Source organism: Suillus plorans, assembly GCF_016647745.1.
Source record: "Suillus plorans strain S12 chromosome Unknown HD556scaffold_24, whole genome shotgun sequence".
In the NCBI taxonomy this organism is placed as follows: domain Eukaryota; kingdom Fungi; phylum Basidiomycota; class Agaricomycetes; order Boletales; family Suillaceae; genus Suillus; species Suillus plorans.
Genome location: NW_024537408.1, coordinates 256,954 through 279,797, shown reverse-complemented (window position 1 = coordinate 279,797; position 22,844 = coordinate 256,954). Strand labels below are relative to the sequence as shown.

At 46.0% G+C, this 22,844-nt stretch overlaps 6 protein-coding genes across 6 annotated transcripts; 3 read left to right on the top strand and 3 right to left on the bottom strand.

Annotated features, from left to right (window-relative positions):
* Positions 1-5,519: 5,519 nt before the first annotated feature.
* On the bottom strand, positions 5,520-6,392 carry HD556DRAFT_1431856 (uncharacterized protein; the record flags this gene model as incomplete). Its single annotated transcript, XM_041305057.1, has 5 exons — positions 5,520-5,775; positions 5,831-5,951; positions 6,028-6,050; positions 6,198-6,209; positions 6,253-6,392. The coding sequence occupies 5 exons, from the start codon at positions 6,390-6,392 to the stop codon at positions 5,520-5,522; spliced, it is 552 nt and encodes a 183-aa protein (XP_041160876.1).
* A 4,266-nt stretch (positions 6,393-10,658) lies between these two features.
* On the top strand, positions 10,659-12,719 carry HD556DRAFT_1442622 (uncharacterized protein; the record flags this gene model as incomplete). The annotated part of the gene is made up of 7 exons (XM_041306483.1): positions 10,659-10,874; positions 10,928-11,021; positions 11,088-11,250; positions 11,328-11,486; positions 11,555-11,661; positions 11,720-11,806; positions 11,860-12,719. 7 exons carry the CDS (start codon positions 10,659-10,661, stop codon positions 12,717-12,719), a joined length of 1,686 nt encoding a protein of 561 aa, XP_041160875.1.
* Positions 12,720-14,836: 2,117 nt separating this feature from the next.
* HD556DRAFT_1535997 (uncharacterized protein) lies at positions 14,837-18,972 on the top strand (the record flags this gene model as incomplete). The annotated part of the gene is made up of 19 exons (XM_041309614.1): positions 14,837-14,894; positions 15,024-15,053; positions 15,113-15,162; positions 15,520-15,808; positions 16,132-16,158; positions 16,293-16,305; positions 16,342-16,400; positions 16,504-16,568; positions 17,041-17,151; positions 17,219-17,395; positions 17,444-17,599; positions 17,653-17,760; positions 17,818-17,961; positions 18,110-18,176; positions 18,235-18,431; positions 18,458-18,479; positions 18,534-18,626; positions 18,820-18,840; positions 18,887-18,972. 19 exons carry the CDS (start codon positions 14,837-14,839, stop codon positions 18,970-18,972), a joined length of 1,773 nt encoding a protein of 590 aa, XP_041160874.1.
* An 88-nt stretch (positions 18,973-19,060) lies between these two features.
* Positions 19,061-19,444, bottom strand: HD556DRAFT_1442619 (uncharacterized protein; the record flags this gene model as incomplete). The annotated part of the gene is made up of 1 exon (XM_041306482.1): positions 19,061-19,444. The coding sequence occupies one exon, from the start codon at positions 19,442-19,444 to the stop codon at positions 19,061-19,063; it is 384 nt and encodes a 127-aa protein (XP_041160873.1).
* Positions 19,445-19,687: 243 nt separating this feature from the next.
* On the top strand, positions 19,688-20,501 carry HD556DRAFT_1442618 (uncharacterized protein; the record flags this gene model as incomplete). The annotated part of the gene is made up of 4 exons (XM_041306481.1): positions 19,688-19,830; positions 19,954-20,094; positions 20,160-20,406; positions 20,463-20,501. 4 exons carry the CDS (start codon positions 19,688-19,690, stop codon positions 20,499-20,501), a joined length of 570 nt encoding a protein of 189 aa, XP_041160872.1.
* Positions 20,502-21,240: 739 nt separating this feature from the next.
* HD556DRAFT_1236420 (uncharacterized protein) lies at positions 21,241-21,986 on the bottom strand (the record flags this gene model as incomplete). Its single annotated transcript, XM_041297823.1, has 2 exons — positions 21,241-21,612; positions 21,663-21,986. 2 exons carry the CDS (start codon positions 21,984-21,986, stop codon positions 21,241-21,243), a joined length of 696 nt encoding a protein of 231 aa, XP_041160871.1.
* Between the last annotated feature and the right edge of the window lie 858 nt (positions 21,987-22,844).

Genomic DNA, 22,844 nt, shown 5'->3' with positions numbered 1-22,844 from the left:
ATACTGTAATGATTAATAAAATGTGAGCTGGGGGTGGTAGGGTGACTGGCCAGCCACATAGAACCAGTACTGGCCAGTGCCTAAGTAAAAAGAGAGATGCCCATAGATTGTGACCAGCCAGGCCTGTAGAGCATGTACTGGCCAGTATCCAAGTCACAGGTCCCAGGTCCATAGTCTTCAGCCAGCCACGTAGAACCAGTACTGGCCAGTACCTGAGCCATAGATTGTGACCGGCCAGGCCTATAGAGCATGTACTGGCCAGCATCCAAGCAACAGGTCCCAGGCTCATGGTCTCTATATATTGATCTGCCAGACCTATAGGACCGGTACTGGTCAGTATGTGAGTAGTATGGGACATGCCTGTAGAATGTGACCGGCCAGGCTTGTATGACCAGTACTGACCAGTATGCAAGTGATATGAAATATGCCCATAGAATGAGATTGGCCAGACCCATAGGACCAGTACTGGCCAGTAAATAAATAATATGGGACACTCATAGATTGTGATTGGCCAGCCTCGTAGGACTAGTTAAGGCTAGTGTTACAACACGCTACATGAGTCCCCTCTGCCACCACTGCCCTCTGCCACCTTGCACGGCAACAACACGATACCCAGGCATCAGGTGCCCTGATGATAGAACACAGAAGAGAAGCCCAGAAGATGCTGGCTTAGTAAGCGGTCTGGACCGCATATGACGACATAGGTCTAGAAGACCTATTTATGTTATCAAGATAGAAGGCAAGCCTCGTGTTGCCTCGTGTACTGATAGAAGGACACCTTGTGGTCCTATCTTAGATAGAAGCCTGCCTCATGCATGGTATCTCTGACTCGATAGATAAGCAGATTAGAACCCAGCTTCAAGCTGAGCTTAGATACGATAGAGTAGCCTTATATAAGGACGAAGATTAAAGTAGATGCTCCTTACTTTAATCTTACTTGGTTTTCCCTTGAACTCACTGTCTTGCTAAAGCTACCTGCTTGACATAGCCCCTGCTATCATCGCTACGTAACCCCTTGCTCATCGACGAGCTTCATACACTCGTCAACCGGCAAGCTACGCCAGCGTATGCAACCTTTGGTTGTCTCCAGAGGCCGACGATCCTCAGCACTTGGTACCACTGTTGTGGTTGTCGCTGTTAGAACCATCCAAGTCGCACACGACTGCTTTGTCGTAACAGCTAGTAATATAAGAAATACAATGTGACTGGCCAGATCCGTAGGACCGTTACTGAACAGTATGTAAGTGATGTCATACTTGCCTGTAGAATGTGACCATCCAGACCCATAGGACCAGTACTGGCCAGTATGTATATAATATGGGACAACCCTGTAGAATGAGATCAGCCAGACCCATAGGACCAGTACTGGCCAGTATGTAAGTAACATGGGACATGCCTGTAGATTCTGAGTGGCCAGGCCCATAGGACCTGTCCTGGCCAGCATACTCATAGGCCCATAGATAGACAGGCCAGCAAAATGTCATGATATTGATGCAGATTGTTACAAGCAAGGTGATATATTGGTAACCAGTGTGGGTACAACAATTCAGATGGTGTATACTGAACAATGTGTTGGGTCTTGCAGAACCTAGCTGCTATTTGACCCTAAAGGGTTTCTGAACCAGGCTCAAGGCTCAGAGGAGAGGAAATATGATAGAAACTTGCTGAATACTCAGACTCATAGTGGAACTGGTGAAAAGGTAACTTGATTATGTAAGCTAAGGTGCAAACATACTACTAGGTAAAACAGTCTCTGCAAGGCTAGCTAGGAATTATTTCCTACACCAGTCCTCGAGTTTCTGCAAGAGACTTGGCAAAACATGGCCAATTGTTCAAAGTTCGACAACTTCTCAATGGCCATCAACTCTGGTCTCGATAATCTTCACAAATGGTACCACAAGATCGACAAAAGCGATGTCTATTTTATTTGTCTCAGTACATGCTACATTTACTATATAACACCCCCTCTAATGTACTCTAGCACTTGACCCTAACTATAAGGTCGCATATGCGAAGAGTAAATGGGAGTGTCATGACTTTGAGGCAGGTATGGAATGCTTGCAAAAAGTTGTAAGTCCATGTCTGTCTCATGGTCACAAATGCGCTAATTTCACATAGTTTGACAAATATTATCATCATACTTTAAGTTCGTCGCCTAATGCAGAGCGAGCTGTTGCTATTCACTCACTTGTCAAGGGTTGTATGGCCACGGTTGGATGCATGATGCTGTCAAATCTCATGTCATTAATGACACAATGAGCCGAAGGCCTCATCAAGAGCTTGATGATTATCTTGCAGTGCCACTAGAGAACATTGATGATGTGGTGGCAATGGCATGGTGGGGGGTAAGTTTAGTTTTTTGTATTGCTATTTCTCCTCAAGCTCACCATATTCCTAGCATCATTTGGTTCAATATCCTACCATTTCCTGTATCACAAAAGACTATCTGGCCATTCAGGGCTCTGCCATTGCATCAGAATGGGCCTTTTCAAGTTGTGGAATCACTGGGACCACACGCCAAAACTGCTTGTTGCCAACAATGTTTGAGACCCTGCAACTGCTAAAGAGTGCGTATCATCAGGGTCACATATCTGCAATGGCACAAGCTGAGTTTGCGGCTGCTCGTGAATACCCCCTCATGGATGTCGTGTAGTTACTCATTTGTGTCGATTTTTTCATGTAATTTTTACGATTTTTTTCAAATTATATGTTGCGTTTGAGCATTCAAATGTGTTTCGAACTTGAACCGGACCTTCACAAGGGTCTGGTCCAGTATTTGTACTCCTTGCCCGAACCTGACCAATGGTCTGGTTCGGGGTTCGCATTCAGAGGCCCAAGAACCGGACTGAACCAGACTTCAGCAGCACTACTGGATTGAGTGCTTCTGGGTCCCCTTCACATTATTATGACACTCGATAGATACACTGTTCTTGCATGAATATGTACATAGTATATGTTGTATTGTAGGCATGAATGAATTTATGTCATGCTCAGATCTGAAACCATTTTTGCTGCCGGCTTAAGTTCAATCATCAAAGCTAAGTCACACGAAACCAAGTCATTTGCTAGTGATAGACTTAACAATACAACTATTACTACAAGTCATACTAGTAGTACTCAGGCTACTTAAATTTTCAAGTTGTACTGTAGAACTGTGAGTGACTGGAGACGATGTATACTTTGCGGCCACTATTTGCTGTGATTGTGGTGGAACTGTGAAGTCTGTGGCTTACTGTCATGTGAACACAATTTTCATACTTTCTGTGGAAGAATTTGTGATTTACTGATGTACCTGTTGAAGCTCCTTCTCTGACTCACTCAAAGAAACTGACCATGTATGAACATGTCCATCATGAGTTAAAGATGGTACCTTATTGTCAGAAGTTCCTGGCAGTATAATGTATCATATACTGTGATTGTAGAAGGTACGTGATACATCCACACCTTCAATCCCTACACAGTGATGTATTAGTTGTCCTGCGTTAGGGTTATATATCATCCTGCTAGCAAGTGATGTATCATCCTGCTAGCGATGTATCAGCCCATATCATTGTCTGTCAGAGGCTGATATATCGTTGTCTATCATCAGTGGCCGATATATCATTGTCTCTCGTTACTGATGTATCACTCTGAGTGTCCTGTGGCCGATATATCATTGTCTCTCATTACTGATATATCACTCTGAGTGTCCTGTGGCCGATATATCATTATCTGTCGTCAACGGCTGATATATCACTCTGAGTGTCCTGTGGCCGATATATCATTGTCTGTCGTCAGCGGTCGATATATCATTGTCTCTCGTTACTGATATATCACTCTGAGTGTCCTGCAGGTACCATGATATATCAGTGAGCATAAAACATAGATTATAAACCACCATAAACAAAATTTCCGTCATAAACAAATCTGTATATACGCTAAATTTATCAGGCTACGAAAGGCTGAACAGTCCATGAAGGGACAGCTTCCCACAATGACTTGAACCGTGCAGACATTCTCCGGCGTAGCATTGCCTGACGGTGTGCATATGCAACCGCGCCCTCTGTGAATGCATGTGAGACAAATTGGCGTCATGACCCTTGCGCTTCCCACCATCCAGCCTGCCATTCAAGAGAAGCAAGAACACGGCGCATTTCCTCACGCAGGAGCTGTACTTCCTCGTCCCACCAATGAGCCCGTGCCTGTGCCTTGCACCATTCCACGCGTAACGCTACAGCCTATTAATCAAGTTATACACATCATAATTGAATACTTACAATCCTGTAGCCCTTCCTCCCGATTGTTGGACACCCCAGCAGTTTTCCATATCCATGAAATACTTTGTTGGCCGACTGTCTTTCCTTCGTCATGCTTGAGCGGGACAGCATCTTTCGTCCTGTCCAGTGGCTTCAGTACACGTTGCCAGTCATCATTCTCACCGAGTTTTGATGCGAGTATTATGAGCGCATCTCTGGCAACGATGTACTTGGCTGATATTGCACCGATTTGGCCTTCAGCTGAATGGATGATGCTGTGAGCACGAGTATTCGCGTGTTGACCTCGAACAAAGGTGTCCTTGTAGTTGTAGAGGTGGTAGGTCATATTGATGACAGTGCGAAGGTCGGTCAAAGCATCATTTGCCTGTGCCTCACATAAATCCCATTCGTACCTTAGCAAGTGAATGTCGCATGGGAAGTTCGAAGGCAATGAAGAAGGGAGAAAAAGATTGATTTTGTGGACCTTGTCCTCGGAGGTGATGTCATCAGGCGATCGCAGGCGGGAGACATAGGGCATGTACAACAGTTGTACGCGGGACCAGGTGCCAATTCTGCGGCAGAGGGCATTGATGTGCTGAAGTATCTTGACTTTTTGAGTGTCGGTGGCATGCTGTCCAATGCTCTTCGCCTCAAACTCAACACGTCGTCTAGGTAGAGGCGATTCAGCCATGAGTGTAACAAATGATACTTACACATACTGCTGATCCTCCAGTTCCATTCCCAATGAGATAAGGACCAATGGTGATATATCATCGTCAAGGGACATATGTTCACCACGCTCGATTGCTTCTGCCTCAGCCTTCGATAACGCCAGACGCACGGCAGCCTGGGTCACAGCTGGTAAATTACTCATTCAGTGACACTAATTTTCGGGCACAAAACGGCACATACTAGTCCTCGCTTTCATTTCAAACGGGTTTGACAAAGAGCGGTCTGACTCCCACATCTCAATCTCTGTCCTCCATCCAGCTAACTGGTCTGCATCAAGGGCAGCCTCAAATTCATTAAGATCGTGACTGTGTTCTTCAGCCTCGGGTACTGCGGCCTTATATTTTTGGAGGAGAATGGCACCTGTGGGAGTAGCTTAGCTTTGAACACTGATTGATAGAATGATCATTCACCCATAGCGCAGACCTTCTTCCAATTCCAGTCATTAAAATGGTCATCTATAGTGTCTCACCTGGATCTGGGTCCCATCTCGCGAGTACTGGTAGCAAGAGGGTTGATATCTGCCCATCCACGCTCCGGAGCTTCACCATCTGTTCACCCAACACCCTTGATAAAGTTGAATGAAAACTTTGTTTGGCAACTAGTGATGTGCACTGGCAGGTGGAATTTAGGCATGAAGAATGTGATGACCTTTTCGTCGTGGTTGATATGATACTTGTGTGGGAATGCCGACATGCGCGACCAAAGGTTTTTGTTCCACTGACAGGCGATATCATAAGATATGTTGAGGACATGAACATCACGTGAAGAACGCATGCTTGAAAAAAATAGATAATCCATGTTAATGTACCTATGAACGGTGGGTTCGGAAACAAGACTATGATATGATCGATGAAAGAATGCACCTCTCCCCCTTTTGCAAGTCGCCAACTGAACAAGGGCATTTGAAATTGTGCCGCGCACAGTCAATAGTCCCTGCACCTGTCGCTGCAAGTCCATGAGAAGCCCTCGTATCTGCCAGGTTCACTGCAGAGTGACTAGAACATGTGCTCTTCTACAATTGATCATAGTTAGCACAGAGACTCGTGTAATTGTATTTGACTTACCTCCTGCGCATTGGCTACCCTGTTGCGTGAAGCCAGGATGTCCTTGTATGCAGTTTCTTCGACGAAAAATGCATATCCATGATTCAATCCAGGATCAATGGCATCTGATGATACATTACGATGAACAAGTCAGAAATTTGCGTCAATAGCGAGGAATATTGCATACAAAAATCTGTAGCTAGGGTAAAAATCAACGTTGAAATTGATCTGGACATTCTTACTGGAATTCCGGTGGTGTATTTTCCCACCCAACAGGTAAGTTTTTGCTCGGATGGGGACAGGCAGGGCATAAGACGGCGCAAGCGCCTGCCTCTGTTTCTTCAATGCCTCCAGGATGATGACCCTGGCCGCAGCGTTTCATTTGGACTATGAAGCGCCATTCATGTATCATCTGGAGGAAAGGCTCGTAACGATTCTGGATGATACAGTGAGTAAAGATGAATTTAGATGTAAGACACATAGCCTACCTTTAGGACATGTGTGCCTGTGTTATCTGCGAGCAATTGTATTATAAAACTCCCATGCCGATACCTTAGATTCGAATGACAGCATTTGAAAATACTCCAGTACACAAAATGTAGCGGCTGATTTAGGGTCCCCTGTAGTTGCAGGAAAGAGGCGAACACATAGCAATTGGGTGATGTGCGGCTGAGCAGACTCGCATCCGCAGAAATCAAGTCCGACTTCATGGACACCATTGTAGTCGAGGACAACGAAGTCATTGTTGAATGCAGATATCGGATTCATACATCGAACACCAATAGGATGCCCAAGTTGAAAGTGGACTCCCAGGGCCTTCAACGTGGTGGTCTGAAATGAAGTACCATTCCAACACTGCAATGTTATTTAGATCATTGCTCACGCACAAATAAGTAGTGCACATACCTCCATCCTGTGAAGTGGTTGCCTCTCATGTACATGCACAGCGCATGAATGGCACACCAGATCTGCTCCATGACAGTCTTGACACCGGTATATTGGGTGTTCTTCCCCACAGAAACGCGTTACCTGCGCAAAGTCACCACGGCCCTCCAAGCAAAGAAATTCCAGTAAGAACAGGCTGGCGTCAGACTTCCATACACGTAAAGGATCATCCTAATGCCAGTGAAAACATAGTCAAAGTCTTGACTGATATACACTTACCCCAGCAGTGCGCTTTCGCTTGTGAGGCTCTGTAGATGTATCATAGAGATCCTCATTAATATTATCAAGTGAGGAAAAGTCAAAACCATCTGTTGGTAAATCGTGTGTGCTTCGTAAGTCGGGATCTTCAAACTGGCATTTGGCAGGTGAATGCGGAACCATGTAGTAAACAGAAGAAACTGTAAGACAACCACTGGGTGCTGCCTCGAAGCTAGTGTGTTTGTGTTGCTGTTCCTGGCGAGTCTGTTGTGGAGTATCGTTTGTCTCATTTCTCACTGCTCTTCCTGCAGCATCATTGTGAGCAAAGAAATTTTCCTGGAACCGCCGGAGCATTCGCTGTCTTCAACTAGTAACCATGATTGATGACAAGACTGTGTGTTGCATCAAATACCGCTTTTTGCCGGATTCTTTACCTCCGTCATCATAGCACTGGCGAGTCCCCAATTCCCTTGCCCAGGGTATTATCATTATACTGATATTCTCTTTGAATGGTACGATAGATCTAGTAGGTAAAAACATACTGACGGAAAATCATTGATTGCCCAGGCACCAAGCACTGCCATGGTTCTTGAATTGCGCTTCCAAGAGAAGGAATCAGCTGAAGGAATCAGTCGCCAGTAAATCTCCTCCTTTGTCTGACCCTTTCCCACTGCTAACTTTCTGGCTGCGTTAATATGTAGAGTCTCATCTCGAACCTCATCCTTTAGAAGCATATCAGAGTCCCTTGAAGGCATCGTTAGCACAGGATGCTTTCATTCACCCAGATCACCCCCTCCACAAAAGGGCATCAATGGAGCCAAACCCTTCTTAAGTGATTGAAATCACTGGGCTGCGCAGCATAGTATGTATTATCTCTATTATGGGATGCTCCAGAATTTTGAAGACGCGATTACTCTTCTCCTCAGCTCAGGTGGAATACCCAGAATTTTGAGACGCAATTGCTCTTCTCCTCAGCTCAGGTGGAATACCCAGAAGTTTGAGACGCAATTGCTCTTCTCCTCAGCTCAGGTGGAATACCTGAGATACTGGCTGCATACCACGGGCCTCACCAAAAACCTTATATCTCTTCCTTACTCCGATTGTCTTCTAACTGAATCCAGCCTGCGCCATGTCTCACCCGTTTTGTAGAGTAGACATTCTAAGTACGACTATGCAATACACAGTAGACACTACAAATAATATGAAAAACAAATGAGCGACTCATTCTGATGGTGTTTGCCAGCTAAGTGAACCTGCCAACATGGCATCGTCATAGACTTCAGTACCTCCTTGATCTATAAGAGCAACGAGCTCCCTTTCTGCAGCCAGCCGTCATGTTATCAAACAGAGCAATTGCTCACACTGCTGCGATAGATCATTGTGTCCGATCCCCGATGCACGTAGCTGTACAGTCTCTAACAGCAATGTAACACGCCGGTGCAAATTGTGCACAAAAGCACACACATATTCGAGCTCAGGGGATATTACATCCCATCCTTCTGTGTCGATGCGTTGGAGTAGTGCAAGAAAGCGACTCTGTAGGGCATTGTGCTCAAGAACTCCTGCTTTGTAGCCCAGCTCAATGTATAATATGTCGAGGTTGTGAAAGCTTGAGATGACGGACTTTGTGACTCAGAATCAGCAGATATCTGTGAACTGTGACACTGGAGAAAGACGTACATCACTCATTTGAGACTGCTTTCGCCAATGATTTCGTGACTTTGCTTGCTCCATAGTCTTGTTTCTAGAGTAGAATGAATAAAATGACAATTGATTCTAGAGAATAGTAATTAAAACTAACCTTGCATAGTGAGCTCGCTTGCTTTTCAATCTAGCATTGCGACGATCTTCCTCAGATTTGTATTTTGGGGGCATTGATGATATGGGCTGAATACTATGAAGCTTTGCAGGTAACTCAGTGTTAAATGGGCCACACTTTGGGACAGATAGATCAATTTGATTTGATCCGCGTACACTATACCATACTATCCTGTCATGTACTGTAATCTTCATGCCCAGAATACTCGTACTGCCATATGTCAATCAGTCAAGTCAATCATTTGGATGAACAGGAAAATTTACACATTCACCAGACACCATAGGACATATTTCAGAGGACTGTATGTTTTGCACTGTGATATATCATGCTGCGCCTGCGTCGATCACTCTCGGCATGCAGAAATACCTTGGTAACCAAATACAAGGATCTTCTGAGCATCTTTGATTTCGGCGTAAAGATTGCGACAAGCACTAATATAAGAAATGATTGAGTATGTCTGACTCACACTCAAAGGAGCAACACTGTAATATGAAGTTCATTGAGCATGTCACACGATATTTTTTAATATATACAAATGGCAAAGTATCTATTGTGCAGAGATATCAAGCCGCCTCGCCACACCATACATTGAAAACATCCTGGAAGTGTGCCTGGGCTTCATGGAGCGTGGTAAAGTAATGCACTGATGTGCTGGCAGACTGAAGTTTTCGGGCAGTATAGCTTGATGGGTATCGTTAGACACGGTACAGATCAAAGTAATGAAGAGGTAGCCTACATGTCACTGAATATTCCCACTCCATAATGACCAACACTTATGAACCAGTCAAACTCACTGGCAGGGTCAATGTCAATGAGTGTCTCGGCACTCGCGTTGGTACTGGCATCAACAGGTTCTACCTCCAATTCTTCCCTCTCACTGGAATGGGACTTGAGCTGGGAACCAGGCTGATCATCCTCAGCAGCATTGTCGGCAGGGCCAATCCAAATGTCTTCGATGGAGGTGTCATCCTCCCCCGGGCTGTCCATTACATCCTGGCGAGGGTCTACTGTACAGCGTATAAGCAGTGTGAGCCAAAAAAGTAGTAGATAGACTGTACATACCATATCGTGCATGAAGTGCACATTCTTCACCATCAGCTCAGTAGAACCAACCAAATGGTTGCGGAGATGATGGAGGAACTTTACAAAAGTATGTCAGTATCGGCAAACACTATGGAGAACTAAAGAAAACAGCTTACCATATCCACATTGAACCAACCGAATCGCCTCGATGAACTGCTCGAGTCTGAAGCAGGGATGGGGTAGCATTTGGACACGGCGGTTGTGGGGACACCTAATATCTGGCTGGGACATATTCACGAGTATGAATGAAAGCAGTAAGGTCAAGTTAGCAGGAAATAAAATAGTATTTGTACTGCTGACCGATTGATTGGTATTGATTGGTCTACCTAACAAAATTTTAGATAAATAAGGTTGAGGCGACAAAGTTTGTGCTTGGTCTATAGTACCTGGAAAAAACGTGAGCAAAAAGCATACCAGGCAAAATGGATAGACGTCACACTAACATTGTAGGTGCAGATGGCCCCTCCAAGATGGACAAACACAGAGCAACTTACATGGCTACAAAATGAAGTACTGATGTACCTACAAATGCAAAAAGAAAAAAAGTTAGTCCGATTTTTTGAGCTGCTGTACCCCAAATGGTTCAGCCAGTTCCCAGAACACATGAGGATTTGGCCTATGGGATTGGACGAAAACCTACCTGACGAGGACGTCAACATTGGTGAATCTGGTCTTGGCTCAGATGCAGCCATTGACGAGGTCATTGCCGAGCTTGGTGATGAAAACACTATTATTCCTGTCAGTGATCTTGAAAAACTGACCGACTTGGATGCGGAACTTATGGAGGTACTCAACGATGCCACCCAACATCGACGTAAAGTGTGTTTCTTGACTATGAGCTAATTATAGAAAACTGATTAGTTGTCACACAGAAACTGCAAGAGTGGTTTCGCAACAACACGAAAGGAAAGACTACACCTGGCGGGACTTCGACCAGCAAAATCCTATCTACATTGCTTGGACAGCGTGCATGAGGCACCCGAGACCTCAAAGAAGTTGAGGTGTATTCGCAACTTCACTATGAAACAAAAGTCAAAGTGTTGGTGTCTGACGACATCAAGGAAAATAAACTTGTGTTACCTGACCAGAAGCTTCGTGCGGTCTGGCACCACACTAGCGAATGTTTTTCGAAGGAGTTGGAAGATGTAAAGGATGAGGTCCGCGATGAGACTCTACGTATTAACGCAGCCAGAAAGTTAGGTTCTGTTACAGTGGGAAAGGATCGGACCAAGGAGGAAATTTACCAGTAACTGATTCCTTGCGATTTGTTAGACTTCAACTGATTTCTTCTCTTGGATGCGCAATTCAAGAACTGCCTATTGTCCTGGGTCAGATATTCGAGGAACTCTCAACTTTGACTGGCGGATGGCATTACTCACTTGTCATGGGTGGGCAGGATCCTCTGTGCGAAGGCGATATTATGACGTTGAGGTACATCTTTCTTACTAATACTATTAGCTATAGAGAATTTGATCTTATTTGTACCACATCCGTGTCAGTTATCACCATGGTAAAACATTAGATGGTCTGAGCTTCAAGACATCAACAGCCAATTTCCACGAACAATATTTATTACCATTCGAAAGACACCTGGGTCGCATCTATGGTAGGTACAATTTTAGTTGGTTTGTAGGTCAACAACTGATATATTAATATATCAATAGGTGCTTCTTTACCGAGAACTTCAGTTCCTGCATCTGCACCCAGTACATCTCCATCAACTATCGACTTCATTTCGACATCTGGACCCAGTCTGCCTCCTCCATTTCCCATTTCCCATTTCCCATCAACCTCATCTCACTAGATGATCCATTAGATCACCATGCGTCAAGCTCCAGTCTGCCACTAGGGCAGGAATCGAATACCTGTGGACTTGTGCTCGATCCTGTTCCCTTGTCCGCGCATGTCTACAGCATGGACTTTAACCTCACACCGCAACTGAATGGACCGCAAGGCTACCAGTACCCTGACCTGTTTTCTTACAATCTGGCAGGTCCAATGCAACCAGACTCACCAATCACCGCTTGGAGAAACGAATATACATCTGATGAAAATCCAATCATGTCCACTGCGCTCCCTCAAACACAGGAACCAAGCTTGCCATCTTCATTTTCGAATAATGCTAATTTGTTCCCCGCACACGATCTGTCATTTACACATGTAACTCCGCTACTTTCTCTTCACCAGCCTTTCCCGCCAGTCCCTTCACTCCAACCCTCTCTCCCACTCTCTTTACCCTGCCCTGCCCTGCCACTCTCATCACCCTCTCTGCCGCTCTCGTTACCACAGCCTGCTTTACCGCTCTCATTAGCCCAGCCTGTCTTGCCACTCTCATTACCCCCGCTCTCGTTACCCCAGCCTACCCTGCCGCTCTTGTTACCCCAGCCTGCCATGCCGCTCTTGTTACCCCAGCCCACCCTGTCGCTCTTGTTACCCCAGCCTGCCTTACCACTTGAAGCTGAACAGGGCGCATTGGTGCCTAATTTGGAGCCATTGATGTCCTCGGAACAGATAGTTGGAACCAAGGCTAGGCGCTCGGGACGTGAGGGACGTCCTTCAGCTCGAGCAAAGGAAGCGAATGAGATGGGAAATGTAGTGCCGAAGAAGAAGCGAAACTCTGAACAGCCCAGTGCTTCGGAGTCGAGGAAAAAAACTCGTAAGTGATGTTATTATGGGTCTTGCACTCATAGCTACCTGCTTACTATACCAATATACCCATAACCTGTGTCAGAGATGTTAATATGGAGATTGTTGTGAGCGATGAAATTTTGCTGGAACTGCCGGAGCATTCCCTGTCGACAGTGTGTTGTGTCGAATACCGGTTTTTGCTGGATCCTTTAACTCTACCATAGCATCGGCGAGCGCCAGTCCCCAATTCCCTTGTCCAGGGTATTATCATTATACTGATATTTTCTTTGAATGGTATGATAGATTCAGTCAATAACAACCTGCTGACAGAAAATCATTGATTGCACAGGCACCAAGCACTACCAGAGGCACATCGGACACAGGATGCTTTCATTTATCTTGAAATCGCTGTGCTTCGAGGGCATCGTTAGCACAGGATGTGTTTGTTCATACAGATCACCCCCTCCACAAAGAGGGCATCGTTAGCACAGGATGTGTTCGTTCATCCAGATCACTCCCTCCACAAAGAGGGCATCGATGGAACCAACCTCTTCTTGAAATCACTGCGCTATATAGTACCTGTAACCTGTGTCAGAGATGTTAATAGTGAGATTGTTGTGGTGTCCCTGTGACTCGACTTTGGTGTGTATTGGACTAGATTTGTGTGAATGCAACAAGACCTCGTCACAGCTGCCAGACTTGCACAAGACTAAACGCTTCAACCCAGATGCATCCGTGAGCTATGAGGTGATATATCCACGAGCTAGGAGGTGATATATCGCCACAGTAGGCGATATATCATGCAACACAGCTTGTGATATATCACCTCCTAGCTCACAGATGCATCTGCGAGCTAGGAGGTGATATATCACTGGCTAGAGTGCTGAGTATTAGGAGTACTATAGCAGGTTATATATCACGTTTTGCTAACCTACCAGTGATATATCACAATCTTAGTGACTCATTTTCTAAACCTAGTACTGGAAAGGTCTATCATTGTAGTATACAGCTTGCTAGCCTAGAGCTGATGATATATCACATATTGCTAAACTTTCAGCCTGAGTGATATATCACTGACCATTGCAGGTATCCAAGTCCTACTGTAATGTGATATATCATGATCCTGGAAAGGTCTGTTGTCAACCCGGCGGACCCGCTACTACACTACTACTAGGGTTGATAATATATCATTCACACAGTGTGATGTATCACAAAATTCAATATACCAATCTCTGGCAGTAGGTGATGTATCACCTTCTGTGAACTGATGTATCATTGTCTTACATTTTTACTCAAAGGCGTGGATGTATCATATACCTTCTACAATGATAGGTGATTAATAGATCATTATGACACTATCGCCTGTTATTGTAGCTATTGCACTACATTGATGACAAATCAAATAACATTGCAGCCAGCTGCAGGTGGTACAATATGTAGTTCAACTAAACTTTATGTACATTCCTATAAGTTAAAACTTCAGTATCATAAAGCTGAAACCATGATTAGAATATAGGTTTAAGCATAGAAATTGGACACTTACAGAATACAGTGGAGGAGGAGTCATACCTGCAGTCACATTAGACTGTGTGACTAGTCCACATGTGAATAGCTGGCTAAGCAGCTGGAATAAATCTCCAATCACTGAAAGATGATGTCAGAAGAGACTCTGAGTTAGATAACCATACATACCCTGTCCCAATGAGTGTAGCCAAACCCCAAGCCAACACAGGCCAGCCCAAACCCTACCTTGCACTCCTGCATACAATCCCAGGCTATCCTCACTACACCTGCAGGCTACAACAGCCCAAAAGACTGTATCTGCCATGACTATCATCAAGACAAAAAGAATACAATCAATGACTACAGTTGATGGAGTACTGTAGAGTTACAACCATAACTTTGTCACATGTCCCACCCCACAGTGAATCGAACCTATTTGATGTGACGGTCACACTAAATTTTGGGGAGCGAAGCTATTTTGTGACAAGCGGTAAAACAGGAAAAATCATCAACAAAAAGACCAAAAATTGCTACAGACAAGTTAGCAGTGCGACCAAAAATCGTTATATAGGGTATTGACCATCCCTTTATCCATTCTAAATGTGCCATAGCAGAGGGCCCAAGGCAATGATGTGAGGATATTTTGGTCCATGTCACCACCAAAAGGAAGAGAGAAGATTGTTGCACCGAGTTGGGTTGCAACCCCGAGTCAGTCGGGGTGAAGCTAACTTGGATAGGTCACACGTCACAAGGGCGTACAAAGCTGCGAAGCTAAGTGTGACATGGTCACACTCGAAAGGGCATGAAGCTACGGTCATAACTCTACAGTATGTGTAGGTAGGGCTGAGTCAGCAAGAATTAGCCCAAGTAAGTTTAAGTTAGGGATAGGGCTAGTGGACTTGCCTGAATACAAATCAATAAAATAGTATACAATGATGAGGTGCCAATTGATACACTGAAGAAGCACCCCAGCAGGGTGTGCAAATCTTCTGAGAAGCTTGGTGTGGAGATAGGCAAAGAATAAGGTGCTGAGTATAGATGCAATGATGGCGGTGTGTTCAAGGGAGGGTAGGGAAAGGGCCTTGGATAACCATGAAGAAGAGCCAGTAAGGACAAGGGGGACTGCAAACAGTGTGATGACAAGTCCTGTTGATAGGGGGCCGGGAGATTGGTTCAAATTTGTTGAAGCTGTTTGTGTAGTCTGTGAGAAAGTGATGGCTGATTGATGATCTGTGGGGAGTGTTGCTATTGAGCTAGACATGATAGTATGTGACAAGGCTTGAGATGTAGTGTAGTGTTGAAAAGTTGGTTTTTTTGCCTCATTTTACTGCAGGCGTGTAAAACACCAAAGCACGTGACCTCGCTGACAAATCCGCGACCCGGCGCGTCTCACCTACCAGTGCTAACGCTCAACGTGCAGATCTGCAGCTCCCGTTCCGTCGTCTTCCCATTACAGGATGCGCTGCTGTACCTGCACTTGAGGATTACTCGTAAGCACAGAAACCACTCACCGACGGAGCTCGCCGGGCCTCTTGTGTCGTCATATGTCGCGTCCATCAAAGCTGTTGTTGCGACACAATTCTGTCGAAATTTCGCGTGCGCACACGCAGAAAGAAGGCAAGGTTTGTGCTTTTTTCTCTGTCTATAATGTATAGTTGTATATACGTGCACCCATGCAATATACATGTTTAAATTTGCTTAATTGTATGGCGAAAATGAGCGAGTGCGCCCGCCCGCCCCATCCATGTAAAATTCTGCCGCCGGAGCTCTTAGCCACCCGTAAAATCCCAAGATTTTACGGTAAAATAAAGTGCGGCGGGCACTTTACCACAACTTTTCCATTCTTTTCTTGTAAAATGCGGCGCGCAGCGCGGCGAAAAATCGTATTTCTGGTTCCCTTCCCTCCAAATTTTGCTTTAACTGTAGCCTTACATTCTCACTACAGTCTCTGCTACTCCAGATGTTCCTAGAGGTGTGTAGTTCTTACCCTTTCATTTAAATGTTGCAACGCGCCTCAACTCAGACCAGTCCCGCGCTGCCCTAACAAGGCAGCGTGACCGTTTGTCACAATTGCATTGCTCTTTGTCCCGCACTAGCACTATCTAGATCTAGCCGCACGGTTTGTTCAACGCCGACACCACTCCATGTGACTCAGTACTCTGGATATATTTGCGGCTAACATCACGCTGCAGCATGTTCTTGCCTTAGTGAACAGTAAGTTGATATGCCCTTAGTTGTTCTCAACATCACTCCTGCTACATCCATCAGCTCCCACAGCTCCGCCATCTTCAGTGCATCTTGCATAACTCTCCATGAGATCTGTACGCTGCTTTGGAACACTACCAGGCTGTAGCAGCTCATAAACAACGCGAAGATGTCAAGGTCTGCTCCTTCAGCGCCATTCTTCTCATAAATGACTCACTGACTTGGTAGTAGGATGAACCGCACCGCTGACCCTTTGCTTCCCTCATCCCTGGGCCTCCGTCTGATGCATCCCACCCGCCCTCGTGCTGTCTTGTGCGAACCCGCTTTCTTGCGCCCTTGCGCCGTCTTGTGCCCTCCTGCTGTTGCCCACGTGCTTTCTCGCACCCTCCTGCCATCTTGTGCCCTCCCGCTGTTGCTCATTTGTACCCTCCCGCCATGCATCACACCCGCCCCGGTATCACCTGATAAATTTGTAGCATGGGGGAATACTGTCACTCTGTAAAGTTCACCGAGACTTTCTGACGCGATGTGGGAACTGACGCAATCCTTTATCTTGCAGTACCAACCACTCGTGATCACCTAGCAGATGCTCCAAAGGCATGTTTGCGTCTCTGACTCATCTACCACAAATTGAGCATGCTTCTTGCAGACTATTGCCACCACAACAGCCCACAATGCATGCATAGATGGTGATTTATCTACTGACGAAGAACTACTCATGCAAGATATCAATACCGATGCGAACAACCATATTCCCTATGTCCATTGCTCAAAGGCATGTTTCCGTTTTTGACTCATATACCACAATTAGAGCATGTTTCCTGCAGATCCTAGCCATCACGACCTCCCGTATTGCTTGTGTAAATGGAGACTTATCTACCGCCGAAGGACTACTCACTCAAGATATCAACACCAGTCCGAACAACCATACTTCCTATGCCCATCGGTCATTCGTCATGGCGCGAAAATGCGACTGGGACCACGCCCTCCTGGACGCAATCAAGGTGAGAATCATTGCCGCCTTATACAGAGCAAACTCGACGGTGACATAGTCCATCAGGATTCGGCCCTCATTGATGGGCTATATCTCCAAGGGTATTGCCCTTTGTGGAAAAGGCTGCATCCTGGATGCGAGGGCAGCATTTGATGTTGCATCCATGTACACGGACCAGGATTCAGAAATCGTTCATTTTCTGCTATTGATCAAGGTATGGTATGTTACATTTGTCTCGCATACTCTTCTCTTCATTGCGTATTTCAGGCCATCACGCTCTTTAATGCAGATCAACATGACGAGGCAAACCTGCTCCTCAAAGAGCTCGCTGCTGGTTGTCCGAATGCCAACACTCTCGCATGTGGCATCGTGCAAGTAAGTGACATCCATACTTACTCTCATCAACACTCATCTTTACAACTCGCACATTAGGCATATCTACACGTTCAACTTGGGATCAAAGCCTTGGATGGCGCACACTACGACGAAGCCACCGACCATTTCACTGCCGCTATTGACTCCAGCAATTTATCATCAGAATCGGACATTCATGAAGTATATGAAGATTTGGTGGTGGTACGTCAAGATGATGCCTATATGACGCTTTTCATAACAGAATCTCTTGTCCAGTTCCTTGGCTGGGACTTAAAGCCGTTGTGGCGAAAGACACCATAAACGGTGTGATGCACTCCTTCGGGCGGGTAAACTCCAAGATGCCGTGAAGTCATACCAACACATGATGACTTCAAGTGACGAAATGACCAAAGCCGACTGCCTTGATTGGTCCAACGGTGAGTCTAGAGCCCTTAATGTCGAGCAGGCGACAATCCTCACCTGCATTTTTCTCAGATTTCAAACAGGAATGCAGCGCACTCTGCACTGCCAATGGAGAGGCTGCCTTCGCTGCAAGTGATTACGACAAGGCTATCGACCTATACTCGATGGCAATCGACCTGGGTTCTGCATCCGATGTCTTCTTTGCAAATTGCAGCCAGGTAAAGTTGAGTAAAATGCTGTGGGAGGATGCGCTCCTCAACGCCCGAAAGGTGCGATGGCATCCATGTTTTCGTAGCCCATGTTGACTTCGGCGATGCGTAGGTCACCGAACTGAACCCTTCGTCTCATGTTGGGTACCATTTGTCACTCAGCGCTGCGTGGCACGCAACGTTACGATGAAGCCATTGAGGCCTTCACAATCATGTTGTCCAAGTTGGACGATGCTCCTGAAGCTCAGATACGAGGTAAGCCATGGAACATTGCTGCCTCGTCTCGAAATGCCTATCTTGTTCTGCAGATCTGCGTCTGCAATGCAAGCCAGTGTTTCAATTAACGCTATTGACTCTGACATGCGTATGTACGACTCCAGGCACTTTCAGTCTGTTTCTGACACGTCGTTTGAAGCTGTCGTCATCACTGTCTTGAACGCCTAATCAGGGTTTGCATTGGTTGCAGAAGGTGAGAATCAGAGTTGAGCTGTAAGGAGGTGTTTGACCTCGGACAGAACACGTCGAGGGCGAGGGCGCGAGGGCAAGTCTGAACGAGCACCGCACTCCCAAATTCTGTCATCAAAAGACCATCCTTCTCTAGTCATTAGTGCACTTCAACTCGTTGATCTCTTGCTACAGATGCTTCCACGTAAATAGGGCTCTTAAGTTATGGCCCCTTGGCAATACACCTATTCCTCCTCCTCCGATTTGACACTGTCTTCCTTGACGCTATCATCCATAATGCTGTCGTCCTCAACGTCGTCGCCCTCTGTCCTGCTTAGAATCTCAGCAACGGCGTGCACCTCGGCTGCCTCCCTCATCGCCTCAATGACCTCAACCGTTTTCTCATAGCTTGAGAGGTACTTGTAAACGGTCCTGATGACATCCGCCTGAAACCCTTGCTGGACTGCGAGCGATTGGACTAAGGCATCAAAGCCAACCTGGGCAAAGTGTGCGATGTCACCCTCATGTATGTCGCTATGAGTGGTGGACGCGCCTGAAGCTGTTGTAGTAGAATGGCTGCTGGGCTGTTGTCCTCTCGTGCTGTCTTTGAAGAACGTGAGCTGGAGCATTGTGGCTGTAGAGAGGTGTGTGTCAGCGTGTAGTTCATATGATGTGACGAGTGCAAACCGGCGCTGTTGTTTGATGCTGTGGAAAAAGGCGAAGATGCCCCTTTAAGTGTTTGAACTTCTATATGTACTGACTCCTATAATTCATATCTAGAGTGTGACACCCCGCTTGTACAACACCTCCTTCTCATCCGCTCGATCATATTTATCCTAATCATACTCTATACTATATTGTACTTTAAATAAATGGCACGGGGCACAACAAAGAAAATCGTGGTGGCCATAAATAAACCAGGACGGAAGGCAGCTACTGCCTTGACCTCAGCTCTTCAGGAACAGCGCGAAGAAGCACGACAAACACTGCTGAAGGCGAAAGGGACTCGATCGCAGTACGCCGGCCATCTTGAATGGGGCTGATGGTTTCTCGCGGACGTTGTTGAGCAGAAGAGAACTACCCAAGCAGAGGGCACTCACTCTCAGGCTGATGGCGAGTCTGATATCGATGCATACAGTCGTGCGTTCGACATCATCCCTAACAGATACTCGGCATCGGCACTCGAGCTGTTCCTTGTCCAGAAGGGATTGACGGAGGGATGGAGTTTGAGCACAACATGGGGCATCTTCTCCGTGTTCAAGGATATGTGGAAGAACGCGTACGTCTCGTCTAGTATTTCTGTGCATGTGTTCGAGGCCTCAGGACTCCACATAAATACTACAGCAAGGGTGAGACTTACCGTGGTCCCTATCACTGCAACGAGGGCACTGGGGTGGTCACAGGAAACCCAGCCTTGTCTGCGGCTGCACAGGATATGATGGAAGTCCTCAAGAACAACGAGGGTGCTGAAGGTGGAAGCAGAAATCACGCGTCGGCCATGACCATTGAGGACATGCAGAAACTCATGGCCTGGTCCTATAGCCAGTGTCCAGATAGAATTGTCAGCCACGTTCGCCAGCATCAGGAAAACGTTAGTGTGCTTAAACGTTCCTTAAAGTGTTCTATTTGCCTTAAGTTCGACTTAAGGCCAAGATTTTCATTGCTCAAAACAAGGAGATTAAGTAGGTCCATCTCCTTAAAATAAGGCCACTGGCACATATAAGACCCGCAAGGACACAAAAGCGATACTATTAAGGAGCATAAAAACCAGGCCAGAAATGTAAACTAAGGCGAAATAAGGACATTCAAGAGTTTAAGCAAGCTGGTGCATAGCGTCCGAATCTGACAGTAAATGGAGTCGGCTTGGGAACATGGTATAGTATGCGAGTAGCGAGTGACTGCGGCTGGCAATGAACGACCTGGAAAACGATGGGGAATGATGGTATCTGTGAGGTGACTCTAGTGAGTACAAGATCTGAGAAGTACGTACTCGAAAAATCATGCATCGAGACTCCTGTTGAATAAATGTTATTAGCGGTTGAAAAAAAGAGGAAAAATGAACATTACAGATACGAAGGCGGGAGCGTTTGTTGACTGGAGCAATTAAGCCACTGGAACCAGAAGGTTCGTCACCTGTGTCGCTAGTGCGACGTTGGGGACGTGCATGCTTCATGTAACCTTCTGCTCGAGTAAGGATTTCTTGGATATGTTCGTGAGGTAGATCCTTGATGCTCTCCATGTACGCCATGGTATCCGTCTCCCAGTTTCCAGATGAAAACGCTGTTCCAGTATGGCTAATCTTATTAGTTGCCTCGTTCAGCGTCTGTATAATCTTGTGGGTTTTACCACAGTTGTCAGAGGGATCAGCGTCGACTAATAAGCAATTTTGAACCAAGACGAGAGCACGTTCAGCCTATAAATATAGTCAGCATTCAAGTTTAATGGAAGCAAAGAAAGAGAAAATAAAATGGAGACTTACTGACACAGCCGATAGCGCGAGTGCAGTAAGGTAACCAGGCTTGCCAAATTCGACGAGTGCATCCACCCTCACTTTGCCAGAGATTGCGGTGAGGTGGGCAGCAAAAATGCGCAAAATGTACTCGGACAAAAATGCGCCTGGCTGCTCGTCATTATCGGGATCGTCATACACGAAGCGACAGTCTTGAAGCTGATACTCAGCATATTCCTCACGAGCTTCCTGAGTCTCATATTCTGGCGTTGAAGCAAAGAATGCCATCAGAACACTGACAGCTGTTGAACCGAATGCAGCCCGCCACTTGTGAATGCGTTGGCTTGCCTAGGAAATGTGAATCAGCAGCCATTATAAGTCAAAACAAAAATGCAGACCAGTTGAAATGGAAAGCCATCGACGTCAAAATCACAAGGTCCTCGTTTACGCGAATCATATACCGCGTTAAATATGTTCTCGAGAACATACACAAGTTCATTCTCCGGTATGGACCATCCATAGTCACTGTTGCCAACCCAGAACATCAGGCATGGAAGGAACTTCGTGCGCCATAATCCATTTTCGAGGCATCCGGAAGGTAAGTTTGAATTTTTGGCCTTTCCTTTCTTGATCTTTGAGCGTATGTTTATTGGGGCTTCGACCTCAGTCTTGACCTGGGCCTCAACCTTGGTATTGCCCTTGCCCTCGGTATGCTGTCCCATGGTCTTCTGGTTGGAGATGTTAACTGACATCTACTAGAGTATCAGTCATTTCTCGTAATCAGCGAAAAAGTTCTTACAGAGCTTGTGCGTCGTGCCACGCTAGCCTTAGCACCAATGGTGCGTCGACTGTCATCCGTCATCGAAACTACATAGCTCTCATCTTCGGCAGCCTCCTCATTCTCCTTGAATCCTTCAGCAGCGTTTGGGTCCTCAGCAGTGTCTGGGTCCTCGGCAGTGTCTGGATCCTGCATCATCTCAAATTCTTCGGCAGCATTGAATTCATCGGCAGCATTGAGTTCTTCAGCAGAATGCTCTGCATTTTGGAACGAGCGCTTCTTGCCTCTCGATGTGAGTTTCGGTTTCTCTTTCACATGCACAATTTTCTAATTTACATGAGTACATGTTCACAATTCAAATGGGTACTGACCTTTCCCCTCTGCATTGTCGGTGTCGGCTCACTGTACTCTTCAGGTTCATCATCATCAAGATCCAGGTCAGAATCAGCAAGTTGATGTTGGGCGATCCTCACAGAGGCTTGGGTGCTTGGTGGCGCACATGGCTTCCGTTGAGTCTGTGATGCGACTTTGTCTGCCCAGTCGGGAATGGGCCCTTCTAGGTCAGAACTGATGACTTGCCGGAGATTGGAGCTGATTCGGCATTCACAGATGTAATCGAAGTAGTATAGGGTGAGTTCTGTTAGAATCAGCATCACAGTCAAAAGAAGACTTACGATGTTTTGATTTTCCCATCGCCAATTGTACTTCCAACACGTGTGTCACTGTCACTAGTCGGAATCGTGACTCCACTGTTGGACACTTTGCGGTTGGCATCAACACTGTCCCGAAAGTTCAATTTCAA